The sequence below is a fragment of the Gopherus flavomarginatus genome, chromosome 17 (assembly GCF_025201925.1).
Source record: "Gopherus flavomarginatus isolate rGopFla2 chromosome 17, rGopFla2.mat.asm, whole genome shotgun sequence".
Taxonomy (NCBI): domain Eukaryota; kingdom Metazoa; phylum Chordata; order Testudines; family Testudinidae; genus Gopherus; species Gopherus flavomarginatus.
The window spans coordinates 3,688,708-3,715,424 of NC_066633.1; the positions used below are offsets into that span (position 1 = coordinate 3,688,708).

A 26,717-nucleotide genomic window follows, 5' to 3' on the forward strand; every position below is an offset into this window, starting at 1 on the left:
TTTCTCCTAGTGAAGACAAGGCTAAAGTACTAGCTCTCATGGTCAGTTGGGAGCAGACTATGTGGGCCTAGCAAGCCTTTCTGCACCTTTTCTGTGGTGTCTGGGCTATATGGCATGTAGCTCTGTGTTTAAGCTTAGATGTTAAAAGATGCTGCTACATTTAAACTGCACACTGTTTAGAGGCACCACCCCCACTGTTCCTCCCTCCAGCCAAAGGGTACAAACAGTAATGTGCTTAGCCTCACAATTCCCCTGGCAAGCTAGTCTCACTATTTCACAGGTGGGGAAACTGAGGCTCAGAACAAGGGCATCTCCAGCAGAAGCCAGTCCACCACTCCCAAGCACATCGTTACACCCTAGCAAACAGAAAGGGCTGCAGTGCATTTGCTCATGACACCAAGACCTTTTGACCTCCCTAAATAACAGAGTATAGCCTCCAACCCCAAATCCCTGGCTCATCATCCAGAGGGGAGAAGGAGAAATATCATCATCATTTTATGGTGACAGGCTCCTCATTCCCTGCCCCAAACTGCTACAGCCCTTAGGAAATGTTGACCATTCCAACCCCAGCCTCCCTGAGAGACTATGGCCACAGCACCCAAAATGCCTCCTCCCTGTGGCTTCACACATCTTCATCCCAAAGACTATTTCTGTTCCTGTACAGAGCAGCCCCACCCTAGACTTGTCAAGAGGGTGCCTATGGCAATGTACAATATCCCTCTGCCAACACCTAAGGGATCCTCAGATTCTGGTGCCCAACTCCCTCACACAGTTCCGTTGATGTGCTCACATCCTCAATGCACAGCACTGCCAATGTACCCCACTGCTAGGAGTACAGTACATTCACACGTCTGCCAGTGCACTTCAGTCCTGATCTGGAAACAACCACAGCTACACCAGTCTTGGGCCTCCACAGCTTTCTGAGTGAGATTCATCTCAACTCAGCAGCCTTCTCTAGCCAGTCCTAGGATTCAATTATGCAACCATATGGCAAATCAGTGACTCAGTAAGTATCAACTAACCAGGATCACCTGATTCCACACACTCTATCACCAACATTACCTGAGTATCCTGGTAGACAATGGCAAAGGAAGCCGTTAACCAGATCCGTGCAGCACCCTCCGTTCTGACATGGCTGAGACTCACATTCATCAATGTTAACAGAACAGTTCTCCCCTTTGAAAGTGAAAACACAATCCCGTTATGATTATTTCAGTAAGTCCAAGCAGTGGATGTGCGCACATTCCCTGCAGGAGGAATCTTAACACCTTCTTTCACAATTCTTTGCTCTTCTTCAGCAGCTTTCATCCAAAGATGCAAAGTGCTACTTGTCCCTCAGTACCCACCTGGCAAGTAGGTATCATTAATCCCCATTTATGAAATGTAGAAGACTAAGGCGCCGAAAGGCTAAGTGATTTACCCCAGGCCACAACACAAAAGTCAGTGGCAGACGTGAGATCAGAACCCAGGAATCCTGACTCTGAGATCCCTGTTCTAATAACTAGCGAAAACTCCCTCCCGTATTTCCAATTTTCCCCCCAAAAGGGCACATCCTCTTCCCCCCAACCCATCCACACCCCCCAACCCCACACTCCTATAAGCTCTTTAAAAACACAACAGGCAGTCTCTGCTGAGCACCCCTAGAGCCCTTCACACGCAGGGAGAATTGCCTGCCCATCCCAACCACACGGAAGGTTGCTACAAGAGCAGTCACGACAAGAGGAGGCTTAAAACATTACCTGGAACTCCAGGGGACTAACAGCTTCCTCCAGAGGGGGAATGCCCCACTAACATATTGCAAGGACAAATTTTGCTTTATGCCCACGGGAGGGGCCACCAGGGCTATTTTGCCATCTGCCCAGCTGCAGGGTACTGAACAGAACATTAGGGAAGGGGGTGGGCTATTGCACCAGCCAGGAAATCAGGGCCTTGAGGGATATGGCCTTCCAGGTAGAGGGTGTGGTACTGGTTACACTCCTACTGCCATCTGCAATATGCACATACAGCAAAGGAGAGCCACACATTCCTCATTACGAGGCAGCTGCGCAGCCAGAACCATCTTGCTCTGCACCACGTGGGTGGCTCTTGCTGCACAGATGGCTCCTCTTCACTCCCTGTGACCCAAGCTGTGCAGCTCCTACTAGGGGGCACAGGGCACAGCCCAGTGGGTAGCTCACCTGAAAAACCTGGCTGGCACCAGCAGAGAAAACCTGCAGCTTGACTATAGCTGAACTCGCTGGGGAAGTCGTGTCCTGTCCCATAGTAGGTTTGGTTGGATCGCTCAAAGCACACGCCTCCATTGTGACAAGGGTCTATAGCACACTCGTCCACATCCTCCTCACAGTGCTGCCCTGTGTAACCTGCCAGGCAAACACCAGAGCTAGCACAACACAGGACTTCCTTGGAAGGGAGACAGAAAACTATCCACCAGGATACTACAGCTGCCAATAAGGGAGCAAGTTTATGTGAGCCTGAGACACTGCAACTCATCTAGCAGAAAGCAGCAGGGCCTAGCATACAGCACCAGTGTCAGAGGCAAGAGCCAGTCAATTCATCTCGCCCAGGAGAGAAAAGGCCTGGGCTTAGGAAAAGGGAAATTTCAGGCAATGCAGCAGAACACATTTCCCTGCTTGAGACCTTCATGCCAGTGGAAGACTCTCCCGAGAGAAGCAGAGAGAGACTCATCACTTGGGGGTACGGAAAACCAGACTCATAGAGTCAGTTTTGCTCAGGGCAACCTAGCAGATCCTCTCTGCCACTGAATACTCAGACTGCAGGAGAACGAAGCAGTTTCCCTACTCACCTGGCCAGCAGACACAGCTGTAATTCTTGACACCCTCCAGGCAGGTAGCATTGTTCAAACAGGGCTGGGAGGCGCACTCCAGGATATCCAACTCGCAGTGCTCCCCGTCAAAGCCTGTCTCACTGCAATCACACTGGTAGCTAGGTGGACACAAAACAGAACACCTCAAGAGCTCTTCAATCCAATGCCTGGTCCCCTCCAAGGTAAGCAGGGCTGCTCGGGGGGGGGGGGGAGGAAGTGGGGCAATAGGCCCCAGGCCCTGCAGGGCCCCCCACGAGAATATAGTATTCTATAGTATTGCAACTTTTTTTTATGGAAGGGGTCCCCGAAATTGCTTTGCCCCAGGCCCCCTGAATCCTCTGGGCAGCCCTGAAGGTAAGAGCAAACAAACTTACTGGGCTAACTTGCTAGCCCTCATGTCCACCTTGCAGAATTCCTCACCCATGGGCTGAGAGAAGAGACAGTCCCATCTCAATAAACAGAGCATCCTTGCAAGAAATTAGTGGCAAGGCAGGTCAGCCTCTGAGCCTACATAGTCCACATGAAAGGCAAGGATCAGACAGACAGGGATGCTGTCAGTCAAGGAGGGTGGCTGCTTCTGCTACTTGTGATAGTACATTTAAACTGCAAATAATTTTCATCGCGGAGCAGTAAGAGACAGTAACAGGAATTTCAAGCATCTCTGGGAACTCTGCTAGTGGAAGGAGTCCTTTGGCATTAACACCCCCACTGAACGGCTCTTAGAATAACTTCAGTTTAACAAAAGAACAACAGCAAGCGGAGTGGAGGAGGGAGGAAACGCTTAAAGAGCACTGAGTCCAATTCATCCTTCATGCTCTGAAGTCAATGGACTTACACCAGGCAGGTGTCTCATTGGCTCATGTCCGATATCTAATCACTGAAATGCAAATGGCCACAGCAGCGTGCATCCCTCACCTGTCAACAAGGTCATGACATATCCCTCCGTTGATACATGGTTGGCTTGCACATTCATTGATGTCCACCTCACACTGGATTCCCTCATAACCTGGTGCACAAGTGCAGGTGTAGAACCCAATGTGGTCAGTGCACTTGCCCCCATTCTGGCAAGGGCCTGAGTCACATTCATCTATTTCAGCATCACAGTTTACACCTTTGTTACAAAAGAGAGAAACATCTATGTTATGGACTTGGCTGGAGTTCTGAGCTGGGATCACAAAAGCAATGATATCAAACCCACTCTGCTGGAACACAGACATGACAATTTATAAGTTCCTGGACAGCAGACAAGCATGCAAATACTAAGAAATGCTTAGTTTATTAGTATTTGCAGCCAAGTCTATCTTGGAAAGACTTATGGGTTTTGCTTTTAAATCAACAAAATTGAGAATAGTTTGCAACAGTTGTGAATCTCTAGCATAAACTTGTATTTGATTTCATTGAATTAGTTAATTCCATCAGCATTTAGCAAATGAATTACACTTCGCGGATTAAACATAAAACCAAGGTCCTGCTCCCTTACATTCATTACAAAAATCCCATACTGCTTTATTTTGGGGTGAGGGAAGTGGTAGGGTGTGAATTGCAGTGTTGTGGCCAAGATCAACCGTTGATATTTACATTCTGCAGCACAGTGTTCCCCTTGGTTTGGGTTACATGTGATATTCTTCATTTCTGCATAGCTGCTGTGTTCTACCACAGAGGCGGTTGCATTTCAGTGGTTGGTGAAGTGATCACTGTATATCCTTTAACCTCCTCCCAAAAGTATTATAAGCTTTGTAACTTGCTTTGAGGTCCTCAGAAGGGAAGTGCTGGAGAAGTACAAAGTATTAGTTATAGTGGTACTAGCAATAATAATGGTCTTATTCATTAAGTATTAATAGCACTAATCACAGTAGAAACGTATCCATTATCTTTGTCTAATGTCATTTCATCAAAGGAAATCTGTGAGAGATCCCATAGCAACCATCCTGCCACTTTCCCACCTCAATGAACTGCCCGTGGCCTGACATCACCCCTCAAAGTAAGCCCCTAAAATGGCACCTGCCAATCCATCTAATCCTCCTTTCTGACAGAGGCTCACTATGCCACAGACGTGGCCACCGTAATCCTAAAAGAATGTGGGCCCCATAATCTGCCAGATCAAAACCTGTCAATCCTCACATCAAAACTTCCCTCACCCAGATTCCAGCGGCAAGTGCCAGGAAATGCTCAGCCTGTGAGGACCAGTGGCCCTAGGAGGCTGCAAGACCAGGGCCAAGAGGCTGTGATGCAAATCCTCATGTCCAGCTTCAAAGTCACCTGGAACAGCACATGCTGCTGCAACACCCTAGGCTGTTTTACCCCTTACTGACACCAGCTCCTTCTGCGGGAACTCACAGTCCTGAACTAGGGACTTGGCAGGAAAGACAAAGGGAAACTGATGGGCAAACACTGAGTTGTGTTTTACACTCTAAATCTAAGGGTCATTTTAAGCCCTAAACAGCGCCTGCTCCAGAGTATTTTTCCCCAGCTCTGCCTTTCACCAGAGTGTGACTCAGTTAGTGACTGGATGCTAGATAGGCAACAACTCCCCACTCCATTTGTAATCTGTAGCCCAGTGACCCCACATTCCTTTACAGCAACATAACTCCTGAAACGCCTGTAGCCTGTGACAATGGGTAAGGCTGGGAAAGGTCATGTGCCGGCTGGTACCAGGGGGAGGTGGTTGCAGCATAGACTGCATTCCATTCTGATAGCTGGGCTGGGGGAGAGGAGACCCCTGTGCCACTGCCTCTGCAGATAACTCACAGGTGCAGATTACACAGTGAGTCATCACCAGCACAGTTGAACCTCAGAAATACTCAGAGTCTTATGAAAAATACTCCCAGGGTTTAACAGAGCTGGAAAAACAAATCCACAACTAATAGCTACTCCACCCCAGAGCCTCCTGCCCTGGAAAATGCCTGAAAAACAGGACAAAATGTCCTGGGCCAGTCTGATAGAGACTAGTTATATCCCTGAACTCCAATAAGTTTATTCTTCCTAAAGACAAATACGACTCTCTCTCTCTGAGCTTCCCCTTAACCATGCCTTCTCTAAACCCAATCACATCAAAATCACTGCTGGGAATCCAAGTCTCAACCCCATCCCCATTCCATAACCCCGGAATCCAAACCATTCAACATCCACATCATCCCTGTGAATCCAAGCCTCGACCATCCCCCCAGGAACTCAAGCCCTCTCTTTCAGGACAGCCAGGTCTAAGCTAGTACACACGTGCTCCCAAACACACCAGAAGCTCAGGACATCAGACAGAGGCTCAGCCTCACAGCTGTAACAAAAAGGCAGAGATGAGAAGCTTTTGGGGGCAGGGACTGTGTCTTTTGCTGGTTTTGCCACAAGCAGTTGCACTGATGGAGCTGTACAAACAGCAATAAATAACCCTACTGAAAGACTAATACATGAGCATGAAAGGTACCTGTATAGCCGGGGACACACTTGCACAAATAGTGATCCATCTCATTCAGGCAGGTGCCATTGTTTTTACAGGGCCGGGATGCACACTCGTTGATGTCTATTTCACAGCGGTTTCCTTGGAACCCAGGCACACAGAAACAGTTATACTCATTCACCCTGTCTAGGCAGATGGCTCCATTCTGACATGGGCTGGAGGCACACTCGTCGATGTTATCTTCGCAGTGGGCCCCGCTGAGACCAGGTTGGCAGCTGCAGGTATATATCCCGGCACCCTCGATGCAGGTCCCATTATTTTGGCAGGGGTGGCTAGAGCACACAGATATTTCAGTGCGGCAGCCTTCTCCATTTGGTCCCATTTGGCATTGGCAGATGTATCCATTTGCACTATCTACACATTCAAAATGAGGCCCTTTACAAGGGTCGCTCTCACACTCATTAATATTAGCACTACACTCAGTACCTGTGAAGCCAGGCCTACAGATGCATTCATAATCCAGGTGTCTCGCAGTTTCACTGCATATCCAATTCGGGGGACATTTGTGCACCTCACACACAGAGTAGAGGAATTCACAGTTTGTGCCCATGTATGCCACTGGTTGCTGGGGGCAGAGGCACCTGTAGCCCCCCTCCAAATCCTCACAGCTTCCTCCGTTCTCACAAGGGAATGATGAGCAGCTGCTGGCAGTTTCAGAGCCTGATGTTCCTGTTGAGAAAGGAGACTTCCTGTTAGTCTGGGCTAGCAGCATGGAGGAACCCAATGGGGTCCTCCCTTAATCACTGTACACAGTAGATATTTCAGTATTAATAGGGCTGCACTGGCCATTGTTCACAAATATCCAGCCTCCTCCCATGAGCACTGGTTTAATTATTTGTAGTCAGGGGAGAGAATACACACTCCCCTTTGGAAGGCATTTATCTGCATTCACAGCTGAGAGGCGCTGTTACATCGCCAGTTGTTTTGGGGCAATCATACGACATCAGCGAACAAATTGGCTTTTCTCCCATCTGTGCCTGGCCAGGAGGCTGTAACCTTTCTGCTCAGCCACAGGCTTTGCTCCTGCTATCCATGCCTGCGTCACCTTGAGATTAGAGACTATTGCAATAAGATCAATTTAAATCCATTCCCAGGATGAAGCTGGTGCAGATGCAGTGTCCACTTAGTATTTTATTGGCAGCACATGATACTGGTGCTCTAAGATCTGCACTCTCTGCTGAGTGGTTTCGGGGGCTAGTTTTGAGCTTTAAAGCCCAAACGAGCCTGAGACCTTCATACCTGAAAGATGCCTCTCGCCCTGGGTGTTCTCTCTCTCCCTACTCTTGCCATCTTTCCTCTTCTTGCATTCCCCACCCCTCCTACACCTCTGCCTCTAGTTATCTGGCTAAATCATCCATTTAACATGCACACTCTTAAACCAACCTGATGGATCTCTGCTCACACTTGTTTACGTCCTTTACATATGTTTTCCCTACCCTTTCCATAGATAAACTTGGTGCAATTTCCCTTGATATGAAGGGAATCTACGACCAAAATAAGTGGCAGAGGTGAGTTACATACCAAGTTAACGAACCACAGGCCAGCTGACCTTATCAAGCCTGCACTGATTTACAGCTCAATGCCAAGGAGTTAGCATTGCTCTCAATTCCAGCCATCCCACACTCCCAAGGAATGTATTTTTCTTAGCCAGAACCCCAGTGAGCAGAAGCTGCGGCTATAAATGTTCCAAACTAGCCTATTTCACACACAGTCTTTGACCACAAGAAGAGCAACCCAGTAATCACTGACTAAACACACTATGCCTCAAAGGGAAAGGAGTGATTTCGTGCTGCAGTGAAGCCAGTGATGGGGGAGGCCATGAGGAGGAGCAGATAATGCTGGAGACACACAGTGGGCTTGGGATACTATGGGACCAAATGGAAGCTCAGCTTCAGACAGGGGTTCCCAGAATCTGGGCATGCTCAGAATTAAATCTTGGGTTCAGCTCCCAAATATTCAATCCAGATTCTCCCATGGTCTGACCCAGTATGGCCATTCTTATGAAAGGTAGGCTGTTTGACGTTGAGGTAGGAAGGGGACTCCAAGAGCTTTCTGCAATTCACTTTTCACCCTGGGAACTGCACATAAAGCCCACAGCTGCCAAGTCAAGGGAAGCGTACAGAGTGCAGTCAGAGCCCCTTCAGGACTGGGAATGTACAGTAATTTCCCAGATCTGAATCGCTGTATTTATGGGTGACCCCCCCTACCCCTAGGCCTCAAAGCTGAAAGCCTGCATATCATATTCAGGCAAGTGACACTACAAAAATACAGAAAGGAGGAGGGGAAAATAGGCCACTGATGTGGGAAGTTTCTCTGCATTAAAGTAAGCACCGTAGGGTATGGCTACACTGGCAGCTGTACAGCACTGGGAGTTACAGCTGTCTTCGTACAGCTGTGTAGGGAAAGCGCTGCAGTGTGGCCACGCTGACAGCTACCAGCACTGCAGTGTGGCCACATTTGCAGCCTTTGCAGCGCTGTTGGGAGTGGCTGAACAGGCATTCTGGGATACCTCTGAATACCTCTGGAGGCCAATTACAGTGCTTTTGGTGGCCACACTGGCAGAGCAGCGCTGCATCACCAGCGCTGCAATTGTTATACCCCAGGCAGAGCAGGAGTACAGCCAGCGCTGCAGCCAGGAAGATGCAGCACTGTATGTGCCTTGCAAGTGTGGACGGTAAGTTGCAGTGCTGCAAACCCACCACCAGCGCTGCAACTCTCCAGTGTAGCCAAGCCCTTAACGTATTAGCAAGGGCTCAGGTGAGATGTAACAGGGCTGCGCCACTCTAGCTAGACCTCAGACAGATGCATTATCATTTGAAAGCAAGAACTAGTGGTCGGAAAAGAGGCCTGGCAGCCTGGAATTCTCAAATGGTAATGATGTCTCTGACAGAGACTACCTGTGGCTGTTCCTGGCCATTGCACCACCTCTCTGTCTCAGATTCCATGAACCCCTCTGTCATTGGGAAGACTAGTTACTTATGCAGCTGCCGGGGTGGGATGCTAATGCTTGTAAAGTGCTATGTAAATGTAGAGTATTAGTAATGAGAGAGGCTTGCAATGCTGTTAATACTCCCTCAGCCCTTTCCTTCCTGCATTTTCCCATATAGGCAGAGCAGGGAAATGCACTAGAGACCTTTACTGAAAGTGTCTAACATGCTTGTGTAGGCTTAAGGATAACTGATGGTGTCACACACATCCCGTTCCCCCTGGATTAGACCTACCCCCATTTTATTACGGTTTCCATTTAAGTGCTTTATGAGAAAAGGAGACAGTCACACCCTAAGCTGAATTTTCCATAAGGGCCCCTTTATCAGACTGGAATGATCTATCCCTGTATCCATGATGCGCTCTGATAACACAGAGCAGCTTAAAAACGTACAACAGTATTTCACTCCCAAGAAATTCCAATACTCCTTCCTGCCAGGCCAGCCAAAGCTCAGACAGTGTCAGTCACTGTCTTCTTGCTTTAATTACATGCAGGGGTAAAGCCTAAGAGTCTTAAATGTCAAGTCAAATCAATCAGAACTGTTATAAATGGTGCAGCAGGTGAACTGGCAGGGGAATTATCTTGGACCAGCCAATTCTGATGGGATTTTGCTTCAGTGCTCAGGGGTTACTTTCACCTGGGGAGATAGGCCTGTGTCCTAGCAGAAGCACCATACTCTGTCCCGTACAATTCAAATGGGCTTCATGACCAGTTACAGATATTTTGCAGTTGTCTGTAAGATAAACCAGTCTCCTCTATTTAGAGAAAATAGAGGCTTCAGTTCAGTGAACTTCAGACTGGGATTTACTTGCAGAAGTTTAGCAAACATATTAAGCTGGGAGGGACATCCTGGATTCACAGACAAAAGTAGCCCCATCCACAATGTAAAATAAAAGGACAAGACAGCATACACACACACTTGGTGCTGCTTTTTGATGAACAGATCTTCATTCAGCTCCAGATCCCAGCTTGCAGGAGACTCCACAACAGAGAGGTTGGGAAAGCCAGGACACTGCAGGAGGGTTTCACACACGTGGCATCATTTTGTGGCACTTGCAGACTATTTTGCAATAGAAAAGTGCATATGTTGGAAATGACCTTCTGTGTGAAAAGTGGCCACAGAGTTAGACTCAAAACTCATGGAACAGTAAACCAAATCTGAGACATAATTACCATTCCTGTTGAGACAGTTCCAACTTTATCTAGCATTTTAAGTCCTGTGATCACTAGCATTTGGAGCTAACCTTGTTTTCAGAAGCCAGTGAGTGCCTGGTGCTCTGTCCAGTCCACTCTCTTACTGTATATTATCCTGGGCTACCTACTGAAAGGAACAGACCTCCAAGAAATTCCAGCAACTGCAGCTGCAGAGGAGCCAGAACTCAAATGCCCAGCAGATTTGTACAGCCCAGAGATAATGCTCAGCGCACTATCCTCAGTCCTTCAGCCATGCTAGCACTAGCCCAAGATGACTCATTTTAACACGTCATGCAATTTGCTAAAAATCTGCCAGCCGCAAACACCATGGTGTCACTTCCCTGCTGACCTTACACATTCTCCCATTCAAGCTTTCATTAACTTAGGTCATTTTTGGTCATGTTTGCCTTGCTCCAATGCATTTTATACATGCCCACTAGTTATTTGTGTTAGTGGCTTTTTATCAATTCACCACCCCCATCAGTTCCTCACTCCCTTTGTATGCAGAGGTGCCCCAAAGCGATTTATCACATACTTCAATTTACAAAAGCCTGCTTCAGCCCTGACCTCCTTTTAATTCCTCCCTCTCAAAGACTACCATGGTCCCAAGTCTCCCTTGGGCAGCTGTGTGTGTCAGGGGGTACTCAGGAATTTACAAGGTTCTTTCTCTTTCCAGCAACATCTACCCCCTGTTCCCCTCCTGCCTCTCTCGTGATGTTGGAAAGTGCTGCTGCACATTGCACTGTCCAGCACTCCCATTATTCTACCATCAGCCCTTTTATTTACAGATTCCCAGTCAGGCAGAAAACAGATGACGAAATCTGCCTGGAATCTGCTACAGCAATTAGAGCAGGGAGCTAGGGAAGCTGTTCTGCAGCAAGGATTCATTTGGTGGTAGACATGAGCCTTTGTTTGTGCATCTAATGAGCAGCCAGTCTCAACCTGCACCTTCCAGAGGCTGGGAGCACAGTCCCTGCTAGAGAAGGGATTAGGCCCACTGCATGTTAAACTAGCTGCTCTGACTACAGAACCTGATGCTGGTCCAGGCAGGAGTCCCATTGGCATGCAGAAAAGCTACTTCCAGAAGTGAATGTTCAAGAGCAGAGCTGGGTGTCAGAATAGACGGAACCGAACAATGCAAGAGCCAGTACTGACACAGCACCATTGGTCTCTCTCTGACTGCAGTGCATGCACACACTGGACAGCGTGGGACAGGTCACGTTCCAACACAGCCAGCAAGGACTGGCAGCAGCAAAGGGTCTTTGCGAGCTCCAGCCAGGTGTGTGCGCTTTTCTGCCTGCATGAACATAGACAGATCAAGTACTACCCACAGTAGAGCCCGAGACAAGGATAACGTGCCCTCTCTTTCCCAAACCTTTTTCACAACAGACAAAAGGCTGTCCTATCTCCTAGAGCCTTCCCCGACTCTCTGCTTTGGTTCACCATGTGACTATGCTGCTCATTAATTTGTGTGCCTCATGAAGACTCACTTGATCATAGAAAAAAGATTTGATGACAAGTACAGGGTCCCACGGCTACACACAAGAGCTGTGAGCATGGAGGAAAGTCACCTGCAGACACTTGCAAAGACGGACACAGTTTGGAGCTTCCTTAAGCAGCTGAAAGGCCTTCCTGACCCATCACAAAAAGACAGGAAGGTTCTAAGAGGCCATAACATGTTACATTCTCTTCCTAGCTCATGCTGGTTAGTGTCATGGCCTAGGACCCAGCTGTATGGATGGCCCTCATCACCAGTTGTTGTGCTGGGTTGTTTAACCAGTTATCTAATGTAGAGTGGATAGCCAGTGTTGTTCCTCTACTAGTATAAACTAGCAATGGGCCATGTAGTAGTTAAACTATGCTTAAAAGTGACAGCCCCCACCTAGCTTAAGACTGCCTTGATGGGAGCGGGTCAGTTTAGCAGCAGACTGTTCCAATTCCTTAGATTTAATGTAGAAATAAATTTTATATTTTGTCACCTCTGCCAGATGAATCAGAACTGATCAAGTGTGTGTCATAGGCCCTATACCACTAACAGCAAATCTCCATTCCTGCTTTACATTTCTCATCTCCTAACAGAGCAAGTAACAGTACTCATGGTTCCAGTCAGTAGATAAAACGGGCCACCTCGAAAGCTGATACTGGTGTCAGCTAGGTCAAATGTTGCAGAGATCACTACAGGGTCCCTGGTGCACAATAAGATCTACAACTGAGAATATAAATGTATAGAAGAGCTTGTACTCCTTTGGCAGAGCTCACAACGACACGGGCAGTTCATCGGCACTACAACCTGTGTGTTTGGCAGCACAGAACTACCATATCTAGCTGCTTCCAGAGCTCTCCCAGCAGAAAGGGTTCAAGTACAACCTCTCCTTCTAACAAATGAATCCTGAAAACATCTCAGTACATTCCTGCTCCTGGAAAGGGCAGCCTTTGGACTCCAGTACACTTGCAGATTCAGCTCTTCTTGCTGAAATAGCCATTATTTCCACATGGTAGATTATAAGTGAAAGGTGAAAATACACATTCAGGAGGCTAATGTCCAAGGCATGGGGTTTTCACACTTACAAAATTAATAAATATTCAAGAGTCCTAACCAGCTGTGAAGAATAATTCAAGGCTCAAGCCTAAACAACGTATGAAGACACAAAACACAGCTCCTTATTCATTCATTCAGTTCAGATTTATCTTACAGATACAATGAGCCACAGTTTGCTCTTGGTTACACTGCTACAAGTCTGAAATAACTCCAATGATTTTAATTGTTACTCCAGATTTGCACCAGTGTAACAGAGCAGAATTTGGCTCAATGGATACAGGAGGTGAAATCATCAGGAGTTTATCACTGACTTTAATGAGGCCAGGATTTCATTCTTAGATTGGAAGCACGTTAGAAGAGGGTCTTTTTGCTATGTTTGTACAAGGACAATAACTCTGGGACCCTGATCCACAGTTGGACCCCAGGTGCTACACCACCACCAATAAGTAAATATAATTAATCACCAGCTGCCCTGAATGATACTGAAGTAATGGATTTAGGGAGTGTGAAACAGTTATTTCCCACATCAAAGGCAAACCTGGGTTGGTTGTCTCTATTAGCACGAGGATGCTGGTCAAGGAGACAACTAATTAACTGGTAGAGAAAATTAACAGAGCGAGAATTCTCAAGACCAAGGAGAAATGGATTTTCTATTCCAACTCTCTCAAACCACTAGAGCCCCAGGAGTAGCTCAGTCCTCTATGGGACTCTATAGATCACTGCTGCTGAAAATTTTATTAGTGCATTTGTTTTATGCATTGAAGGTTAAACACACACAAATCACACTGGCTTGGAGATTAAGTGACTTGAAAGTACAGTGCCCACAGCTCTACTTTAACATTTCCAATGAAAACTACATTTTCCTCTTATGCGAACACTGCTGTCTCTTTCAACCTGATCAAGGACAATACTGGCTTTTTGACTACAAACTTCACTATTATTATTTTATATTAATTATTTTTATATTACTTATTATTATTAAAAGAGCCAGCTCAGAAGATGGAATTTCAGCACCATGTGACCAACTGAACACAGCAGTTTTATTAACTCAATTGAGATCACCTGACGGATGACCTGCAGCATTTTCAATACTCTGAGCTGGTGTCAAGTAATCAGAATACTAGTTAGCCTCCTGGAGAAAGGTCACTTCTCAGTCAGTCAGATAATCCACACATGCATCCGCTTCAAGAATGTGCTCCTTTTTAACTCTGGTTTTGGTCTTTTCATTGATTGCTGCCAGGGAGACACAGTTATTTCTTCTCTGTTTTGTTAATGAACAATTATGAATATGCATGAGGTGTTAATTATCATAGTGAATAAATTAGCCTTCTCTGCTGCATCATACAACAACCACTGAAACATGCTCAAAACCAAACTGCTCCACAGATTCACAGACTGGGAAGATCTAGACACACAAGCCATCAAGCCATAGATGTTTTATGACTTTCTATGAAAGACACTGTTGCTAGATTAAAAATGATGTTTTGGACTTTCTAATTATCAGAGAGAGTGTTCCTCCTGTGACACATCAAAGGAAAGTGAAACCTGCTGTAAAAAACTTGCTAGAGCACCACCAGCCAGCCACCCTACTCTGAAGTGAAACTGGAGGGGGCTACATTTCCCTTTAGAAATAGGTTCCTCTCATTTAGGGGTGGATTATGATGAATGTCAAAGGCTAAAACAGAGCAGGAGTCAGATATAATACACTTGTTGAACTCCTTCAGTGCAGATCTTGTGATGTTCTGCCCCTTTAAATGTTTGAACACGGCCCCCTTCCTCCTCAGTGCAAAGCCTCACTCCATGTTGCTTTCAGTTTTGCAACCTGAATAATAAAGGCAGCCAGCCATGTTTCTGCCAGCTATGTCTGTGTCTGTCTCCTTCTCTATTGGGTCCCAGTGTCATAGATCTGGTTTTGCATTTAAGTGTAGCTTTCAAAAACATTTTTTTTAAAGATGGGGTTTGTGATCTTTTATATTTCTTTGGGACAAGAAGACTGCTGATAGAGCATTTTGGTTTTGTTCTTCTGTTCTGTTTGTTTTTTCACTTGAGAAATATTAGGAATATCTAGTCTGAGGCCATGTCTACATCTAAAATTTTGCAGCGCTGGTTGTTACAGCTGTATTAGTACAGCTGTATAGGGCCAGCGCTGCAGAGTGGCCACACTTACAGCAACCAGCGCTGCAAGTGGTGTTAGATGTGGCCACACTGCAGCGCTGTTGGGCGGCTTCAAGGGAGGTTCGGGGAACGCGAGAGCAAACCGCGGCGAAGCTGGTCTCCTTTCCCGGTTTGCTCTCTCGTTCCCCGAACCCCCGAACAAGCAGGTCTCCTTCCCTGCGGTTTGCTGGGTGGTTCGGGGAACGCGAGAGCAAACCCGGGAAAGGAGACCAGCTTCGCCGCGGTTTGCTCTCGCGTTCCCCGAACAAGCAGGTCTCCTTCCCTGCGGTTTGCAGGGTGGTTCCGGGAAACGCGAGAGCAAACCGCGGCGAAGCTGGTCTCCTTTCCCGGTTTGCTCTCGCGTTCCCGGAACCACCCAGCAAACCTCAGGGAAGGAGACCTGCTTGCTCGGGGTTCGGGGAACGCGAGAGCAAACCGCGGCGAAGCTGGTCTCCTTTCCCGGTTTGCTCTCGCGTTCCCGGAACCACCCAGCAAACCTCAGGGAAGGAGACCTGCTTGCTCGGGGTTCGGGGAACGCGAGAGCAAACCGGGGAAGGAGACCAGCTTGATTACCAGAGGCTTCCTCAGGTATGCTGGGATACCTGCTTATTCCACGGAGGTCAAGAAAAGCGCTGGTAAGTGTCTATATTTGATTACCAGCGCTGGATCACCAGCGCTGGATCCTCTACACCCGAGACAAAACGGGAGTACGGCCAGCGCTGCAAACAGGGAGTTGCAGCGCTGGTGGTGCCCTGCAGATGTGTACACCTCCTAAGTTGCAGCGCTGTAACTCCCTCACCAGCGCTGCAACTTTCTGATGTAGACAAGCCCTGAGTTCGCAGGATGACTTCCTGGGGGTCTCAGAGATGTGTGGTGTAAGCTTTCATGCCTGGATTGCAGAAATGAGAGAATATTTAACAAATGTTTTACTTTCTCCAAAATGTTCTTTTGTCATTGGAATAAAATGGGTATTAAATCTCTCCCCACCAAACAAACAACAATTCCCCCACACCCCATAAAACCCAGATTTTAAAATCTGACTAAAGTCTCTTACCCTCCCAATTTCTCAGGTATCAGTCCCTGGTCTCTTGGAGTGTCACGATTACACTAGTTCAACAATTCCTATGGAATGTCTTCCAAGCTAGACAAGGCCTGAATTTCCAATGTAAAAAACAAAACCCAGGAACGAAGTGACATTTCAGGCCACCACTACCTACCATACAGAAGAAAAAAGGGAAGACACCAGTATTCTCACACACTCATGAAAGTCACTATTAGGAGCAGAGAACATGCCAAGTTACCCCTTTGTTCTTGACAGGAGTTTGCACATTGACTCTCTTTCTACAGAAGGAAGGGGTTGTGGGACCTGTAGTTCAGATAAAGCAAGATGAGGGGGATCTGAGGAAATTGGAGAAAGGCTGGCAAAGGAGCGCTAGAAAGGAATGCAGCGAAGTCTCTCCTTTTTAAAATAGCATTAAATGTTATTGTCCTCTCCATTGTTTGCAAAACCCTATTAGCAGTTTGAAAATAACTTGGTCCCCTGCAAGTTTCTCTCTATTCAACAAACATCCCCCACAAGCAGCCCATTTTGAGCAGAGCTGAAATAAATAAATACAGTTTAACTTTTGGTGCGGAGCTCTCGATCTGCTCTGGTATCCTGTTAGCACAGCCTGGAGAAGTGTGTTCTATTAGAAACTGCCACCAGCAAATGCTTACGCACACTGGAAGGCAAGGGGTCACTTCACAGAGCCTCACTACCTGTTCCAGAGATGTCTCTTTCCGCAGTATTCGTTCATGAAGCATTCTATAGCACTCACTGAGCTGAGTGGCTGGACATCAAACAGCCCTGCTCCCTCTCCGGGCTCAGGAGGACACCTCCTTCTTCACGTTGCATTAAAATAAGTTACAAAAAATTTGAAGTTGCTCAGACAGACTCACCCACTCAGGCTTAGTTTCCAGCAGCTCCAATTCACAGTAAGGACTAAGGAGCTTGATGAAATGTTCAGGTTCCCAGCCAGTTACCCAGATGCCAGCAAATGGACATTGATTGTTTTAGAATAGATACTTTATCCAAGAAGGGGCCATGGTCAAGAAGGACAGCAATTTAAAGCACACAAATAAGACTTTCCTTATCCAATAGAAAGAGTCCCCACTTGTTATAGCTCCTCCCCCAAGAGCACCTCAGCGGCTCTGAAGTGTCCTTCTGACTTAGCTACAGGACTCATAAATCATGCTTCAAGGGCCATGATACTCAGTGCTTAAAGCAGCCTCCATTCCCAGGTAATCCTGGAGATGCCCTAGTCCTAGAACCATACCAGCTTAGAGTTGGTATATACAGGCATTTCTGAAGAGCTCACCACAGGAGTGTACCAACACCTTTCTTATCATAGTTATTACATATTTAATACCTTCAATACTATACCCTCTAGAAACATTAACTAGCTTCACAACACCCCTGGGAGGCAAGCATTATCCTTACTGTACAGTGGGGCACACAGAGATTAAGTGACTCGCCCAAGGTCACATGAGCAATTTACAGCATAGCCAGGAAAAGTACAAGAAGTTCTGTTCTGATCCCCAGTCTCCTACTCTAATCACTGAACTAACATTCTCTCCAGTTAGAGATGAAGGACAGTCCAGTGCTTAGGGCACTAGTTTAGGGCTTTGGAGACCTGGGTTCAACTTCCCGCTCTACCACAGATTCCCTCTGTAACCTTGGGCAAGTTACTAAGCCTCTCTGTGCCTCTACACTTTATCTGTACAATGAAATAGCATCACTGCTAGGCCTGACAGAGGTGCTGTCAGGATAAATACAGTAAAGATTATGAGGCACTTTGATACCATGGTGATGGAGCCATATACACACCTTTTAGTATTACAACCACATTTTCTAGTCCTACAAAGTTCTAAATGGAAGGGATGAATCACTGACCACAGCAAGTTTGTCTCCCTGGGAACAGAGCTCCTGAATAGGGAGCATCATGCTTGTGTGGGCAGGAGCTTTTCTGAGCTGGCCCCTTGTGTAGGTGGTGGTGTAGGAGAGGAAGCAGGTGATGTGCTGGGGGTAGGGCTGGATGCTCCATTCTCAAGTTTGAGTCAAAAGACCTTCTTTTCACAAACAATGGAGCTGTTAATTTTCAAGCTCATAACCCTCTGCTCATTATGTCAAAACAAAGGCAGCCCATTCCAGCACTGGGAAGCTCAGACTGGTAGGGAGGGATTGCGCTTCAAAAATGTATTTCCAGGAACAAACAATATCAAATAGAAATGGGGGGGAGGGTTTCCTATGATGCTTTGCTGCTAAGTCACCAAACTGATGAAGAGCAAAGGCTGACCCCACCAACCCTAATGTGTCCTCCAGTCAGTGGGCTGGGGCCACTGAACATTGTAGAACACCAGAATTTATTTTATGTACAACAGGAAATAAGAGAATTATCCTCTTGATGATGTACGGAGAGGAGCAAATCACTTTAGCTCGCCTGCAACAAGCAATCATAGTAAGAGGGTAACTCACAGGAGGTGCTGGGAAGAAACTTCACCACATCACCAATATGGGACAGGGTTACAAAAAAGTCAGACCTCCATCACATGGCCAGGTTAGTGTCCACTGGCTCCAGCTACAACAACCACCCCAGTGATCAGTTCCCAGAGGACAGAGGAAATTAAGGCCTGGGATTGTACCCGTGGGTACTTTGCATGGGGATTTAAGTTTTCTTTGCAAGCCAAACACATTCAAGGAATGCCAAGCACTTTTTAGACATCCATTAATAACCCTCCATGACATCTTACAAATAGGGCAACCAAGGCAGAGAGTGCCAAAATGATTGACCTTCCCAAGATCACATGGGGCTTGCCCAAAAGCCAAGGCAAAGATCTTAACCCAACTCAAAAGGTCTGTGAAGGTACCATTTTCACACCTTCACAATGGCATGTGCCATGTAACAAATCCATAAATAAATGAACAAAGCCCCCTGCCCCTCCACAGTGGGGAAAGAACAAACAAGGCTTACAATCAAGTTACCAACTTGGGGCCAAGTTCTGCCTTCAGCCATACTGCACGCAGCTCTTGTCACACACAGTGATGCAAGGGCAACATCTGTCTCCTTTTAGGAATTGAGAGGTGATGCTAAACGAAAGTATCCCCCTCTTCTGGACTCCTCTGAAAGAGCTCACACCCTGGGAAGGCATGGCTCTGACTAGGGCTTTAGCTCAGCAGTTCTTGAGATGCAGCCTGGAATCTATTGTGCCCATTAAGTGTTGATTCTAAGTCACCCAGTTTTTTAAAAGCAGCAAAGAGTCCTGTGGCACCTTATAGACTAACAGACGTTTTGGAGCATGAGCTTTCGTGGGTGAATACCCACTTTGTCAAGTATCAGAGGGGTAGCCGTGTTAGTCTGGATCTGTAAAAGCAGCAAAGAGTCCTGTGGCACCTTACAGACTAACAGACGTTTTGGAGCATGAGCTTTCGTGGGTGAATACCCACTTGGTCAGATGCATGTAGTGGAAATTTCCAGGGGCAGGTATATATATGCAGGCAAGCTAGAGATAATGAGGTAGTTCAATCAGGGAGGATGAGGCCCTGTTCTAGCAGTTGAGGTGTGAAACGGGCCTCATCCTCCCTGATTGAACTACCTCATTATCTCTAGCTTGCCTGCATATATATACCTGCCCCTGGAAATTTCCACTACATGCATCTGACCAAGTGGGTATTCACCCACGAAAGCTCATGCTCCAAAACGTCTGTTAGTCTATAAAGTGCCACAGGACTCTTTGCTGCTTTTACAGATCCAGACTAACACGGCTACCCCTCTGATACTTGACAGTTTTTTAAATGCTCTTCAGCTTTTTACAATAATGGGGTTTGACCCTGTAAAGTACTAGCAGCAAAAAGTCCTGTGGCACCTTATAGACTAACAGACGTTTTGGAGCATGAGCTTTCGTGGGTGAATACCCGCTTTTTCGGATACATGACATGCATCCAACAAAATGGGTATTCACTCACGAAAGCTCATGCTCCAAAACATCTGTTAGTCTATAAGGTGCCACAGGACTCTTTGCTGCTTTTACAGATCCAGACTAACATGGCTACCCCTCTGATACTTGTAAAGTACTAAGCACCTCTGGAAAGTGTTGGATGTCCTCAGTTCGGAGTCACTGTGCATCAGAGGTGCTCAGTACCATACCTACATGCAGGAAAGCTCTCTCTTTCTTTGGCACTTCCCAATTTTAGCAGTTGAGACTGTTGCTGCCTTTGGCCCCTTAAATGTCATCCTAACATTAACCATGCATAAGGTACCTGCAGCTTCAAACTCCTCCAGACAGCTCCACTGATAAGTACCATCCAACCTGGTCTTAAACACTCATTTAACATTCCAACAGGGGATCAGCAGACATTGGGGTTATCAGCCCAGACATCACCTTGTTTCCTTTATGTTGGAGGATACCTTCAACACAGGATAAAAGGGAGCCTTTTAGAGAGTTTAATGTTCCATTACAATTGAACACAATAGTCTCTACAAACAGCAGGAAGTTACAGCAGAGTCAGGGTACTTATGGAGTGGGGCTTTAAGCTAGTTATCCATCTCTGAACATCTGCTTGTGCATGTGCCCTGTAACTAGTGGGATCATTTTTATCCTGATGCTTTGTTCGGTGGAATCTCCCAGCAAATAGACACAAATTATCACAGATATATAAGGAAAGGGACTGGTAGTCAGAATGCCTGGGGACTATTCTCAGGCCTGACAGATAACTGTGACACCTTGGGCATCAGTTTACCCATTTGTGCATCATCCCTTTGTGCATCAGTTTACCCATTTACAAAATAGAAAAAAACAACTATGTACCTCACAAGGGTGTCAAGAGGTTTAATTAACCTGTGTGAAGAACTTGGGAGTACTTTAAATTAAAAGTATTATAGAAGTAGAGAGCTTGATATTTTATACACATACACGATGCACAATCTTCCTTATGTGCTAGAAGAGTTACAACTAGCTAGCAAAACTCAGTTCTCTCAAGCATCCAAACTTTCATTCCCCTGCTTATATCTGATTTGCATTTATAGACTTTACAACGTGATGCCCCAGGACAAACTGCCAGGTGCATTAGTGCACAATCTTTCATGCAGCTCCAGGCTCAAGAAAGTTACCCATTTCAACACATTCCAGTTGTGGCATCTGTTGCGTCAAAGAGCCTCAGGGAGCAGGAGAAAACATAACAGGACGGAACAGGAGTCCCTGTGGTACACAGGGCTAAACACTATGCCTGGTGTGACTGAGGAACTAGTACTGACAATGGGAATGGGGTTCCCTCCTTACCCCTAGGCATCAGAAGTGTCACCTCAAACTCTTCCTGAGATACAAGGGCCACAAGGGATGGCGATATTCAGAGTCTAAGCAGCACTGGTCTGATTTTCCTCTCTTTCCGCTTTTCCCTCACAGAAAGTCACTCGACTGAGACAGCACAATGCCCACCACCCAGGGGGTGGGGGAGGCCGTCAGAAGGACGAGGAGACATAATGCACCAGGCTCAGAGACTCCTAGGCTGTAATGCAGCTTTTAACTGCTGGCAAGGGCTGCACACAAGACAGATAGCATCTCCATGTGACATGAGTCTGAAGAGAGCTGTGTAATGGAATGTATGCTCTCCCTCCAATTGCAAAGGGTTCCTGGGAGTTTACAGGGAGTTTATATGCTGTAGCTCCCAGCTTCAACACCTTTGCTACATTGAGTGCACAGCTCTAAGAGGGATTTAGCCATATTCCACTCAATTTTTTTAATATGATTTTTTAGGAAGAGATTACTAGATGCTTAAAAATGTCTATTATTTGTTACAAAAACTATTTAAGATGTAGGACACTAGTGGAATAAATACCTTATGGGCATGGAATGGCCACCATCATATCTGTGGATTTCCCTAGCTTTAATATTATTTCAATTTTGCTTTCCACCATCACCATCTTTCAGGACAGATGCTACAGACCCAAAAGTTTTATATTCCTTCAATTGTATTTCACCTGCCCTGTTAATCTCAGCAATTGGACAAAAAGTCCTGATGCAACCAGGAGCCGAGAGTAACAGGCTTCCTAGTGACAAAGCGACAGCAAATGAACTAGATGAAACCTGGAAGCGACAGATGGGAATGATGAAAATCCTAACTCAGTGCTTCAACCAGTTACGATGGGCGCCTACTAATCAACCCAACGCTTTTTCTGCTACAGTAAGACACCCAGGCTGAAGGTAAAAGGGGAAATTCCCCAGGTACCAGAGCCACACTTAGAGCAAAAACAACAGCGACAGAACCCATGAATAAAGGAATGGAAAGAGTTATGTTTCCATAGCAACAGAAAGGCATGTGTTTATACTAGTAAATCCCTGCTGACCTCCACTGATCTTTCCCTATCCTGGTCAGTGCAAGGGATTAGCAGAAGGGTACACTCTCTGGCCTGTTCCCAGGATCCATTCACTAGGAAGAAAGCAGGGCAGCCCTGCAAGGAGTTTTAAAGCGGAAGATCTCCCTTCAACCAACCAAGTCAGCAATGGGCACAACAAAATCAGGTTCCTCCTTCAGGAACCATGTGGGACTCTAGGCTGTTATGAGAGCTCCTTGGGAATACCTTCAAGGTGCATTCTGGGCTCTTCCAAAGCCCCTTGGCACTCTTGACACAGAGGAGGTGACTCAGCAAACCTATGCCACCTCTAATTTTTATTATAAATTCTGTGGGCTTTACAAAAATCAAGCAAAACTCTTACCGTTAATCAGTTAAGTACCAAAGAACATGGCCTTGAAATTCTTTCTGAGTGTTGACATGTTGTGTAATTTGCACTGTTGCTGATTTGGCCTTAATGATTCCATATCCTGTGTTCTTCTTATGGTAGCCCATCACATGGACTTCAACAGGTAACTTCTGTTCAAATTTGTGCAAACTGGATGCAGGCATGGAGTCTTTCCAAAAAAAACTGTACTTTGATTAAAAACCACCAACCAGCATATGAGCTGAAGGGGGAGGAGGGGCCTGCCTTGTACAAGGAAAAGGTGGGCTTGATCATGCCAGCTTGAACAGAACAGAGTGATCAGGTCTTTTATTGGTTCCCCCAGTGACCAGGAGAGGTGCTGCTGAACTAATGTCTCCTTCCACAAATAAACTTTTTGCTTGACCTTGCTAGTCCCATTCAAATGTCATCCCACTGCCAGAAACTGGAGAATTCATCTGCTTTCATGGCATCACTGCCCACTCTGTGTCCCAGGAGCTGGACAGCCTGTTTAGCTGAGGCTTACTGGGCACTTGCGACACATGACAGATCCCAGGAGAGAGATTTGAAGGGAATCTGCAAAGATTATGATGATTGGTTAAAATTCTTCCTCCTCATTTTCCCCATAGCAACTATTCAGGCTTTTGTACTGTTGTTCAAATAGAACATAAAGGAGAGAATCTGCAGTGAAATGGATGGAACACGCAGGTTGAAATATCATCGACTGGCTGAATCTAAGTGTCAGTCATACCACCTCAGCCTAGGGTCTTGTCATATCTCACAAACTCTGCTAAGCTGGGTATGGTACTAGGACAAGAGACCTCTACAGGAAGCCCAGCGTGATCCAAAAGTAGTGCCTGCAATTCAGTAGGCAATTTTTCTGAGACAGAACTGCATCAATGGCCCAGGATAGTGCTAGAGAGCCCTCACTGGGTACTTTCAGAGGAGACATTAAACAAAGGGCCTGACTACGTGTGGTCTTTCAAAGAGCCGATGGCTTTTTGGCAGAGCAGGGGTGCAATCCCAGTGTATTAGCCAAATTCCAGTTTGAGTACTAATTAAAATACTATGGGCATGATTCTGCTCTTCAGTATCCCTATACATCAAGATTCACTCCACTGAAATCAACAGAGCTAAATCTCTGCAAGTGAGATCGGAATGGAGTGCTGCTTGACCAAATTCTCAGGACTTTTCACTGGGAAGCCTGGGCTGAATTGCCAGCTCATCCACAGAGTTACTTAATGTCTGTGCCTCAGTTTCCCCTTGTAAAATGAGAATAATATTTACCTACTTCAAAGGAGAAGAGTGATAGTTCCTGGCTCTCTGCCTTCTGACTTGTAGCAAATCACTGCACAGAAGTGCCAAGCACTGGGCAAGAATCCACAGGGCAGACCACTGCCAAAATTATGGCTCAAAATATTAATAGGGTTAATCAGAGCTACTGCACTGCAGGAAATTAAATCCATTATAAACACAGAAACAGATAGTCAGCCAGCTCTCTGTCATCTGTCTATTGTTTAATGTGCACCTGAAGATGTAACTACTTCTATTATCAAGTTTCCATGATTTGTGGAAGGGTGCAAGAGCTATAAATCCATGTTTTATGGTAGTTTTGAATATATTGCACCAGTAACTCTTTGATCTTTCAATTCCTATTTCACCCCAGTATTTCCCCTTAATAAACACACCTCTGGGCTGACCTTCCTGGTTTACACATTCTCTGATCTCTCAGCCATTTCCACAGATCAAACATAGGGGTTTTCCTGTGTATTCAGTTCACCAAAGTGGCTCACAAGCTTTAATTTCTAATTCCAATCTAAATACATTGGCAGACAACACAGACTGTTCAAAAGGGAGCATTGCTTTGAACAGTGTTTAAGATGTAAATTGTGTGTATGTCAAAGCTAATCTCAAGAGCCTACCCTAGAGCAGATAACAAACCAGGAGAAGAGAGGTTGGCCTGCAAATGTCCTTCCACAATAGGTTTCCAAATCATTTGCCAGACCAAAGGTATGTGAAGTAAGGTGCCTGTTTAATTGCGTGGGGCAGAAAGACATGGAAGTTGGGTTTTAAATCCACTTTCCCGGCATGTACTCTTCAAGACACCAAATGAACTACACCAATATTAGCTGAGAGCTACTCTGTCTCTGCCCATACTCCAGGAAGCAGCAGAACTGGGCTCATGTAGACAGCCGGCATCATTACCCTCAGAGTTTATTCCAGACATGAGAACTTGGAGCTAATGGGGTCTGATTGCTTCACAGCATGGTCTGCTCTAGTGGTTACAACTAGGAACTGGAAGTCTGGACCCCAGGATTAGTCTCAACCACTCTTACTCTGTGACTTTGAGCAAGTCACCCAGTCATTCTGTGCCTCAGTTTCCCATATCTGTAAAAGGCGGATAATTATAATTACCTGCCTCACAAGGGCAAAGAGGGACTTTTTAAATAAAGTGCTTGGAAATCCTGAAGTGAAAGGTGTTCCAGAAACGCAAATCATTTACTATTAAATCTTCTGGCAGAATTCCCTCTGTAAATGGGAACAGTTTGGGTGTCTGTGGAAACTCTGGCTTGTGCTGTGCTTTACAAGTGGATTTCTAAATAGGGCACCCACTCCAACCCTAACAAAAGAGAGAGGGATGTCTTCTGTAGGTTGCTGCTCCAAAAAAAGGCCTTGCCCAAGAGAGGGAGGATATCAATGCAAAGGCAAAACAGCATATTTCCCCAAGGAGCATTCCATCCCTGATGCAGCCAGTACTGAGCAATTCTGTACATGCAATGGGCCTTCCTTCTGCACAGCACAAAGCCATCGTAATTGCTTCACACTTTAAACTAGTAGCTATGGTTACTGGACACAAAAGACAGTCCCCCCTGCTTCCCTGTGGCCAGAGGAATTCCAGGCACTTGGAGCCAACGCAGACAAAGAAGTTAGTACGGAAGAAAATAAATTCAGGGGGAAAAGCTAAACAAAAACAGTTCAACTCAAATGTTAAGGTGTGTAACAGTATCAGACCAAGGTAATGCAGGAAGGCTACTGGGGTGGAACTTTTAGGGACATGGAAAGAAGTACTGAGGTTTCAACAACTTGAAATAGGTCATAATGCTGTGAATAAAACCAGAAGGCTCAACTAGATAGAGCATGGCAGGAAAATGGCACATTGAATCAATAACTTTGTGTTTCCTAGTTCCCTATGTTTTACCCTCACTTCTATGCATCCTTGTCAGCGACTGCTGCTGCCTAAACGGAGACAGGACCTTATCCATGCATTGGCCTGGCAGTATTGGGGAGGAGTAGGGAGGGCAGTTCAATCCCCATCTTCCTTCTCAGTAAAAGGCTTGGCATGTTCCTGACATGACATGACTTTATAATCCCTAGATGACTAAACCTGATGTCTAGGCCCAGTAGATCCCCAGACACCCATTTCACAAGAAACAGGGAAGCCCATTTTCCAGAGCATGCAAGAAATTAGACCCAGGTGTGAGTGTATTTTAAGCCCAGGAGCAAAGCTGCTTATGCACCTGTAGAGGCTCACCCCAGCTCTAAAAGTATATTCCACAGCTCTGAAAGAAAGTCCAAAAAGCCCCATCAATATGATACAATCTTTGGGCATCTCGTCACTCTCTGTATCTTACAGAATGGATCAAATTTGTTAAAGGTTTCTAAAATAGAACCTTTCGCCTCCTACATTATGTACCAGAACTATCTGCCAACAAAAAACACATTACTCATCTCCTGGGATGCCCCACACCACCACCAAATGGACTTAAAATAGACAGTATAAGCTCTTCCTGTGCATTTGTTCTGCATGAGCAGAAACACG

At 46.1% G+C, this 26,717-nt stretch overlaps 1 protein-coding gene across 3 annotated transcripts in view; it reads right to left on the reverse strand.

Moving 5' to 3' along the window:
- The window catches only part of CRB2 (crumbs cell polarity complex component 2), a 60,507-nt gene that overhangs the window by 33,287 nt on the left and 503 nt on the right, over positions 1-26,717 (reverse strand). For all 3 annotated transcript variants that reach the window (XM_050926225.1, XM_050926226.1, XM_050926224.1), the window contains exons 2-6: positions 6,243-6,944; positions 3,740-3,935; positions 2,804-2,943; positions 2,178-2,360; positions 1,063-1,176 (exon numbers count right to left, since the gene is read on the reverse strand). In XM_050926225.1, coding sequence (XP_050782182.1) covers positions 1,063-1,176; positions 2,178-2,360; positions 2,804-2,943; positions 3,740-3,935; positions 6,243-6,944 — 1,335 coding nt within the window. The remainder of the gene's footprint in view (positions 1-1,062; positions 1,177-2,177; positions 2,361-2,803; positions 2,944-3,739; positions 3,936-6,242; positions 6,945-26,717) is intronic.